Source organism: Cicer arietinum, chromosome 6, assembly GCF_000331145.2.
Source record: "Cicer arietinum cultivar CDC Frontier isolate Library 1 chromosome 6, Cicar.CDCFrontier_v2.0, whole genome shotgun sequence".
Lineage (NCBI taxonomy): Eukaryota > Viridiplantae > Streptophyta > Magnoliopsida > Fabales > Fabaceae > Cicer > Cicer arietinum.
The window spans coordinates 11,429,485-11,439,719 of record NC_021165.2 but is presented as its reverse complement, the minus strand read 5'-3'; the positions used below and the strand labels follow the sequence as shown (position 1 = coordinate 11,439,719).

The 10,235-nt window shown below is 27.7% G+C and overlaps 1 protein-coding gene across 1 annotated transcript; it reads left to right on the top strand.

The window, feature by feature from the left end:
• Positions 1-5,049: 5,049 nt before the first annotated feature.
• On the top strand, positions 5,050-7,669 carry LOC101507839 (DELLA protein 2). The gene has a single exon (XM_004504508.4). The coding sequence runs from the start codon at positions 5,610-5,612 to the stop codon at positions 7,221-7,223; it is 1,614 nt and encodes a 537-aa protein (XP_004504565.1). The 5' UTR covers positions 5,050-5,609; the 3' UTR covers positions 7,224-7,669.
• Positions 7,670-10,235: the final 2,566 nt, after the last annotated feature.

Below are 10,235 nucleotides of genomic sequence, written 5' to 3'. Positions count from 1 at the left end.
TAGTCCAAATTGTTTATTTTATTTATTTAGTAAACCAAATTGTTTAAAGTTGCCATCAACATCAAACATCATCAACATAGTATTTAATTGGTTTTCTTTCACAAATCAAATATGCCAGTTCAGCTATCGTATATGATTTTAAATTTTCCCATATCAAGTATTCCATCATGAATAAGCTATGAAGTCTAAAATGTTAATCTTAAAATACATTTTTAGTTCTTTTATTTCGTTTAAAAATAACTTTTAATTTTCTTTTGTAAGTTTGAATTTTTTATTTCATTTGTTAAAAACTTATAAGATTTTTTTGTATTTTTTTTATATTGTATGTTTTTAATAATATGATAATAAAGCAATATAATTGGATTACATAAAATTGAATTTACGTCATTAATCAATAACTATTTCAAGATAGAGTTAATTCTTAAACTGAAAAAATATTATTTTTTGATGAATTTGAAGACGGAGAAATCATATTATTTTATTTTTAGTTTTATTTTTATAGATTATGGTATTAGGTAAAGAGATTATAAAAAATATTATAAAAAATACTTTTAAATTGTTGACTATTATATAAAATTAATACTTATTTTAAATTTTTTAATGATGCTTTTGTTGATATGGTCTAACACATGAATTCAATTATATTATAAAAAGTATAATCATTATAGTTATATATTATTTTGAAATAGAATATAAATAAAAATTATATATAAAAAATTGAGGTGTTTGGTAATAATTTTTAATTAAATATATTAATTTTTTAAATATTTTTTGTTTATATTTTATTCTAAAAGAAATATCAATAAAGAATGATTAATGTTTCTTATTTTAAAATGATATGTGTATCATTTTTTTAATAAATATTTTATTAATTTATCTAAAACATATCGTATTTTAAATTTCACATATATATGTATTTGTATGGTATCTCAACTGAACTCGTATTACATATATGATCTTCATAGAGAATAATAGATAAAAATCATGTTACATTTTGTATTTAAAAAATAGGTAATTTTTTTGTATTTTGGAGTTTTACTGAGTAGCAATATCCAAAGGCAAAATCATTTCAAAATTTAAATTTATTTCAAATTAATATATATGAATTTAGGATATTATAATAAATTTTCCCACCAAAAATCTGTAAGTGCCAGAAACTTAAATTTTTATATTTAATTAATTATTTATAAAAAATTCTAATTTTTATAAGGAACTTGTTAAATATATCATAAATGTTACTACATTTTCGTAAATTATCATTTGTGGGAATGGCATTGTGTAAAAAGTTTCAAAGAACCAGAGACTTGGTTAGAGGAATAACCAAAGACCAAACAACGTTTCTCCAACCAATAGTAACTTTGGGATGAAATTTTATCGTCAATAGTAAGTTTCTAGTTAGCTTGATTTTATCGACAATTTGTTGCAAATGAAGAAAATGAATTTTTTTATCTTTGGTGATGAGTAATTTTGGTGACTTTAGTTATTTTGGAGTAAAATTAATGATTAAAATTAAGTCTTAAAAATTAGGTTTAATTGCAGTTTTGCTTTCCCTATTTTAGCTGAATCACGAAAGTAGTCCTTCAGTTTTGGTTCTCCAAATAAAATTTTGGTTAAAATTTTGATGAAATATCATTTTTTTAAGTCACACCATAAAATTTATGATTATAGATTTTAGGTGCAATTGTAGCACCGCGAGATCTTTAGACATGATGTAGCTTAAATAAACTCAAAAAACATGATATTTCATCAAATTTTAAACCAGAATTCTATTTGAAAGACTAAAACTGAAGCGAAATAAAATAAGAAGATTATTTTGTAATTCAGTTAAAATAGGGAGACTAAAACTGAAATTAAACTTAAAAATTATTTAAATGAGAGACAATAATTAATAAAGAGAGATAGAGACAAAGTCACTAAAGATATGAGACTCAAAGATATCTGCAAATTAATCACTAAGTTTTCTCTTTAAATATTGGGATGCACAAATAATTGATGGGCAGATAATCAACACTTGAAATCAATGGAAAAGGACAAAAAAATTAATCAATTCGTCGAGATGCAATTAGGGAACATATCTTATACTTCTCAGGGTTAATCCACTAACAAGAAACGTGACTATAAGCCGCAAATAAATTCTTGATTGATTGAACATTTTTTACCTCGTTACAAAAATACCATAAAATCATTAGCATACACTATATTGCTAAGAACAAGGTTCCTCCAGGACCACAAATCTGCTGCAAAAGACATTGAGAAACCAAACCAAAAACATATTTTATTTATATTTTATAATCCAATAATATTGTGATTTTCAAAACATTTGCATCTTATACTCTCGATAATCCAATAAATTATTTGAATCTGTTAATATGAATATGAAATAGTAACATGGAATTAGATTTTTTTAACTATTGTATTTGTAGGTGTAGTTTGCAAAGTTTGATAAAGCTGGTTAGTTTACTTAAAATCTATTTTATATTAATATTTTAAAATAAATAATCACACATATTTTTTTAATAAAGTAATATATTAATAAAATTAAATTTATTTTTTAAATTTAATATAGTATTTTAAAAAAATTGTTTTATATGAAACTATATTTTATTATAATATATTAAATTATGTCAAAAATTATGATCAATTAAAATGCTTTAATTATTAATAAATTAATAATTGAATATAAAGTTTGAAATTTAATATATAATAATAATAGTAATAAAAAAATGTTTAAATATGTTTTTGGTTCGTGTAAGTATAATCTTTTTTTATTTTAATCATTGTAATTTTTTTGTTTACATCGACCCCTGTAATATAAAAAAAAAAAATTATTTTTGATCCTTAACGTTAAGTGGACGTCACATACAAACAGTTTTTGATCTCTATAAATATAACAATTTTAGTCCCTGAAAAATATTTTTTTCAATTTCATCTTTGCAAAATTCAAAACATTTATTTTTTGTCTGTAATGTCTCTAATGAAATACAATAATTTGTATAGTTATTTTTATAAGATACTTTAAAACATTTATAGTTAATTATTTTTAGTTACCTTAATTTGTATAGTTATATAATAACTTGTTTCGGAAAGGTTAGTTCAAAGTGTTTGATATGTTTTTATTTTATTTACCTTCGTGGTTAGTTTGTAAGTAGAAATCAATAAATATTAGTAATATAGATATTATATCTTTGACTTTTTTTTCAATATTATTCCGTATTTATTAACTCACTAATCGAATTATTTATGTAGAACAATTGTTTAGTAAAATCACTTAATCAACTAATTTAAAAATATAAAATAACATACAAATTAATCTTTATTAATAATAAACTTATGTCAAGTAATGTTTAAAATATTTGTACTTCAATAATTTAAAAATTTATTAATCTTCTATTTTATTTATTTATTATTATTAAATTAATTTTCATTTTCTATTTTAAAAAATCACGAATTATTTATTTATTTATACATTAAATAGTAAAAACATTCGCAAACAACATCGAGATTCATGATTTTAACTCGAAACATGATATTCAATCTAATAATATTGTTATTTGTCACTTGATTTAAGCTTTATAGATGACTTATTTTCAAATATATTCAACACATATAAATTAATTCTAGTAACTTTAACAATATAGTTAATAAAAAAATAGATATACAACAATAAATATATAATATAATATAATATTATAATTAAAATAAAATTAATATAATATTAACTACAATGATATTAATATAAAATAATGATTAAAATAAATTTATCATACAATATATATTTTATTTATTTTAAGTTATAATGAACAAAACCTAAAGCGTAAAACAAGATTTTAGTTAAAATTAGAAAGATAAATTAACAGAAAAAATAATTAACTATACATTTTTTAAAGTATTTTATAAAAATAACTATACAAATTGTTGCATTTCATTAGAGACGTTAAGGACAAAAAATAATTTTTTTGAATATTGTAGGGTTGAAATTCAAAAAATATTTTTAAGAAATTAAAACTGTGTTATATTTATGAGAATAAAAAATTATTTCTCTTTGTTAATTAATATGTTATAACGTCCACTTAGACAATTTTTTTTTTTTTTATATTTCAAGAATGTAAACAAAAAAAATTACAAGAGCTAAAATAAAAAAAAGATTATATTTACAGAAACAAAAAATATATTTAAACTTAAAAAAAATTATTATACATATTTTCATAAGTAAAGATATGATAGGCTTAAAATGATTTTCTTTTATAATTTGTAATTTAACATTTTTAAGTAAATAGAATTTTTTTTAAAATTGAATATTATTTGTTTAAAAACATCTGATTTAATTTGAACTTATTGTAAGCAATGCTTAGACGTATGTCCGACGAGATATTCTATTCCCACTCTTATATCCATGCAGGAGTTTAGACATAATATTTTTAATTTTATATATTAGATTTAAAATTTTAAGAAATTTAGAATAAAAAAATTAAGAAATTTTTGTTTTGATAAACAAGTTTAAAAAATATTGATTTACCCACTATGAATGATATCATAATTACTAATAGTGATTAATAAGCATCAAAAATGGTTGTAAATAAATTAAGTATTAAAACAAATATAATTTCTTTTTTATGGAATAAATGTAAAAATATCAATGCATAATTATAAGCAATGCTTTAACGGTTAACAACTTATGTACTCCTTAAAAAAAAGAAGAATTTAATTGCAGTGAGTCAAAAGTTACAATATTTTATATTATTATGAAAATAAATTTTAAAAATAATAAAATTGTAACAGTACATGTTCAATAAAAAACCGTAATAACTTAATTGTTTTGGTTAAAAAAGGTTGATTTCAAAAAATGGTTTCAATATTTTTTGAATCTAACTTTCAGAATAAAAAAAAAGACAATGATTTCATAATTAATGAGAAATAAGAAAAAATGAATTACAAATTATTTGAATAATAATTAAAAGTGGAATTCATGTCAACGATTTATTCCGATGAGATTACCATTTATTGTTATGTCAAAAAGAAATTATAATCTGCTATTGAATAATAATAGTAATTATTCTCTCTCTATTCTCTAATAATGAAGTCAGAGGGTATTAATATTACATTAAACAGCTGTTATAAAAAAGAGGTAGTAGTCCTATGAGAGTAGGGGAAAAAATGAAAAATAACCCCCAGTTTCTGACATAAATCGAGAAATGGAAACAAAGTAAAAAACATAAATGTATATTTTGGATCTTATCTGTTAGCCTGCCTGCCTGGCGTTTTGATTGGGTCTCGAGCCTGTCACGAGCGTTTTCTCCCCTCTCTTATTATTTTTTCCATTATATAATTATTAGTAATATTTTCCGGTACTCTCTGTGTACACTTTTATTTATCTTTTTTTTTTTTAAAAAAATAAAAAACTGTAAAAGAAAAAAGAAAAAGAATTTGGATATATATGAGTTTTACGGGTATATGATTGTGTTGATGAACAAAGAAACTAAGCACTAACAGCAGCAATAGAACCAAAAACCAAAAAGAAAAAGAAAAAGAAAAGAAAAAGAAAAAAACAGAGAAACAAAGTCACAATCAAAACATAGAAATTGAGTTTGTGTTGAGAGTGAAAGAAGAAGATGAAGAGAGAGCATAAACACGAAAATGAAGACATGAGTGGTAGTGGGAGTGGAAAATCAGGGGTTTGCTGGGAAGACGACGGTGGTATGGATGAGCTTTTAGCGGTGGTTGGTTACAAGGTGAAATCCTCCGACATGGCTGAAGTTGCTCAAAAACTTGAACAACTTGAACACGCCATGGGGAATTTCCAAGACCAAGATGAAGCAATTATCGCTCAACAACTCTCAAACGACACCGTTCATTACAATCCTTCAGATATTTCTAACTGGCTTAAAACAATGCTTTCCAATTTTGACCCTCAACCTCAAAACCCTTCGGTTTCATCTTCATCTGATAATGACCTAAACGCCATTCCAGGTAAAGCGATCTACGCTACCACAACTACAACTACAACAACTACTACTGACTCAGATGAATCTCTTCCTTCCAGTAAACGACTCAAACGAACTTCAACTGACTCAACTCGTTCCGTTGTTATGGTTGTTGAAACGCAAGAAAAAGGGATCCGTCTTGTTCATACTTTGATGGCTTGTGCTGAAGCGGTTGAACAGAGTAATCTAACCGTAGCTGAGGCTCTGGTCAAACAGATCGGTTACTTAGCGGTTTCACAAGAAGGTGCTATGAGAAAAGTTGCTACCTATTTCGCTGAAGGTCTCGCTAGGCGAATCTATGGTGTTTTTCCTCAACATTCGGTTTCCGATTCGCTTCAGATCCATTTCTATGAAACTTGTCCTTATCTTAAATTCGCTCATTTCACTGCCAATCAAGCTATTCTTGAAGCTTTTCAAGGGAAATCTCGTGTTCATGTCATTGATTTCTCGATTAATCAAGGGATGCAGTGGCCGGCTCTTATGCAGGCGCTTGCGTTGCGTCCTGGTGGTCCTCCTGCTTTTCGTCTCACCGGAATTGGACCTCCGGCGTCTGATAACTCCGATCATCTTCAACAGGTTGGTTGGAAGCTTGCTCAGTTTGCACAGACTATTCATGTTCAGTTTGAGTATCGCGGTTTTGTTGCTAACAGTTTAGCTGATCTTGATGCTTCCATGCTTGAACTCCGGTCACCGAAGACGGAGTCTGTTGCAGTTAACTCTGTTTTTGAGCTTCATAAACTCAACGCGCGTCCCGGCGCGCTTGAGAAGGTTTTTTCTGTTATCCGTCAGATTCGGCCGGAGATTGTTACCGTTGTTGAGCAGGAAGCGAATCACAACGGACCGGCTTTTCTTGACCGGTTTACTGAGTCGCTTCACTATTACTCGACGCTGTTTGACTCGTTGGAAGGTTCATCGGTTGAACAGCAGGAAAAGGCTATGTCGGAGATGTATTTAGGGAAGCAAATATGTAACGTGGTGGCGTGTGAAGGAACGGACCGAGTTGAGCGTCATGAGACTTTGAACCAGTGGAGGAACCGGTTCGGTTCGGCTGGGTTTTCTCCGGTTCATTTAGGTTCCAACGCGTTTAAGCAAGCGAGTATGTTGTTGGCACTTTTCGCCGGTGGGGATGGTTACAAGGTGGAAGAAAATGATGGGTGTCTCATGCTTGGTTGGCACACTAGGCCTTTGATTGCTACTTCTGCGTGGAAACTCGCCGCTAACTCAGTGGTGGTTTCTCACTGAGTCAACTCGTGCCTTCTGCACAATGCACATTGCACACCATCCCTTTTTTTTTTTGGTAAAAAAGAAGAAAAAAAATTAATTCATACCCACCAAAAAAGGAAAGGAAAAAAAAGATGGGAACTTGTGGGGTTGAGTGGACAATGTGCAATTGTGCCTTGCTGAGCTGTGAGCACTGATTGCTGCCTGAGACAGAGAGACCCACCATTGTCCATTTTCCATCTCTCTCTTTCTCTCTCCAATTCCTTATCTTCCTCTTTCTCTCTGTTAATTTACTTTCTTTTGCCTTAGGACTCTTTTTTTCTCTGTTCATTGTTTTAACCTTGGGTTGGAATTGGAATCTCTTGTAATTTTTCAGGGTTGGAATCAAAAGGGTTAATGTGTATTTATTTTATTTTATGTTTTTGACATATGTAGTTTGCTGGTAATAAATAGAATCTTTTTCTTTATTGTTGAAAAGTATATTTAACTAGCACCAGTGATTTTGATGATTGGGATTGGTATTGATATGAGCTATCGTTTTCAAATTAAGAATGATGGTAGCTTCTTCTGTATGGGCCATGGAGCCACAGTTTTGACAGAATTGGTATGACAGTGAAGTTACCAAAATGGAGAATCAATTGCTAGCTGCCTTGCATTTTAGCACAGATAAAGCAACTTGCCTTGTGTAGAATACATTCAAGAGTTGAGTTATACATACAGCATTAAAATGGATGGAACTGTAACAGTGTAACTACAATGCTTGTTTATGCATAATAACAAAATTACTGCAACATCAATCCTATCTTTTTTTATGTCAGAGTAAGCACAGTTTTAAGAAAGTGAACAAACAAAAAGGGTTAGGGATCACTTTAGTAGTGTCATAATCAATCTTTGTAGTGTTGTTCCCTTTTAAAAGTTTCATTTTTAATGGTTATTTTCTCTCTAATTACCGTGATGTACATTGTCTTACTTCTTTACCATTTTCTTGTTTCATTTTTTGCTCCCCTTTTCTGCCAATTTTTTTTTCTGGCCTTACTTCAGATGAACTGATTTTCAGTTTATAGAACAGGTTAAAATCTGACCTGCCGGACCCATGCTGTGTAATTTCAATAGTATTACACTGAGAGTCTGAAAGCATCTTAAATGAATCATCTATTCATACAGATAGATCATCACTGGTCAAAGCAAGAATCAAAATCTCAATTGACTTGTTCTTTTATTAACTTGGTGATAACTTTGATTGTACCCAATAGTATACTACTACAGAAAATTAATTAGTAAACTATTGGAGTTCAGGAATCTTGAGTTCCTCAGATCCTCTTGCAGAGAAAACCTGCAATGTCTCCTTCCCTTGGTGATCTCTCTGTTTCTCTTGTATCTCCCCCTTTCTATTATTTTAATTGGTTTTTCACAATTCTAAACTTGAAGTCCTCAACACTCTGCCATGTTCAAGATGCGTCTTCAATTTCCTATGTTATATTCTATTTTATTTATTATCTATAGTGTAGTAATCAGCAAAACAAATACTCCTTAACAAAAAATCACAAATACTAATAATTGACAAGGGCAATTTCATGTGCAAACTATGCTGCAAATTTGCATTTCTTGATTGATCTCTCCTCTGTCTTGTAACGTGGTTGATCAGTTGTTCTGATTTACATTTACCCCCTAGTTGGTCAGGCACTCAGGATTAATGCCATTAACAATTAGAATAAATTTAATATGGTACTAAGAATATTATTGGTTTATTCTTAAAACGCTCCTATCAATACAAATGTCTATTTCCCTGACACTTTTTATAATACAAACTACAATTAAGGATTTTTTTTTATAAAAAAGACTAACAATTGTTGTGTGATGACAACCACCTCCATGCTCAGGAACAATCATATGAGCCCAAAGAGACTGCCTCATCAGCATTTGTCACAAAATAGTATAAGATAGTCATTTTAATTAGTATTTTGCAGGCTAGTAGATGAGTCAATGAATGAAAGACGCATATGTAGCACTCAAAACTCGTTGGTTTCTACGTATTGGGCCAACTTCTAATTTAATATTTTAGTATTTGTTTGCCAACCTTCTACTAGCAGTATAAATAATGCACCATATACTATTATTCACATGTCAATTTCTATAATTGATTGGGCCCCATCAAAATTTTATTCTAATACCAACTTGCCCTCTCCAGTGATCTTAAAAAAGTTTTATGTACTTCACATCAGTTACCTATTTTAATTCTCCACTTGATGCCGCTGCATATATATTTTTCGAATAAGTGTGCTCTAACTTTCTTTATTTTTTATTTCTATTTCTCTTCATTTGTTTTATCTCATGTTTATTTCCCTTCATTTTAAACATCACTCTCTCTCGTAATTTATTTAATTTTTATTTAAAATCATTCTACCTTTCCACTAAAAAAGTAAAGGATCCAAATATATATTTTTCCAATCTTTTCTACGAACGAGAAAGTAGACAAGGTCTCTTTCACTTACATACATAAACAATAATTACTCAATAACATATTAAAATGAAAAGATGAAAGTTGGAAAGTATAGATTTTCGTGGGGTATGTCCTACTTGTGATATCGTGGGTGAGAATTCTTCTCTACAAGAGAGGGAGAAAGTCTCCTTATGGGGTAAGTTTTATTTTGAAACATAATATAAACATAGTTCGAAAGTCCACTTAACAATTAAATTATGATATTTGGTTCATGAATTAAATGAGTTAAACTTAAACTAAAAATTAAATTTATTAAATAATCCAGTAGAACTTAAAGTTATATATAATTTGATTTTAATTTAATAATATATCTAATACTTAAATAGTATTTTTCACTAATTTTATATATAGTTAAATATGTTTGTGATAGGTAGATTTTTATAGTAAGATTTTGTGTATTGAACCATTGACTCTATTTGGTTGATTATTATTTAAAAGAGACATATATTTAATAATTATTTAAAGCATAAGAATACATAATTTTATAGTAAAAATAAGAATTTTATATAACTAATTTACATTTATATTTTTTA

Excerpts from the sequence above, each read along its gene's own strand:
- LOC101507839 (XM_004504508.4), top strand. The coding sequence starts at position 5,610 with ATGAAGAGAGAGCATAAACACGAAAATGAAGACATGAGTGGTAGTGGG.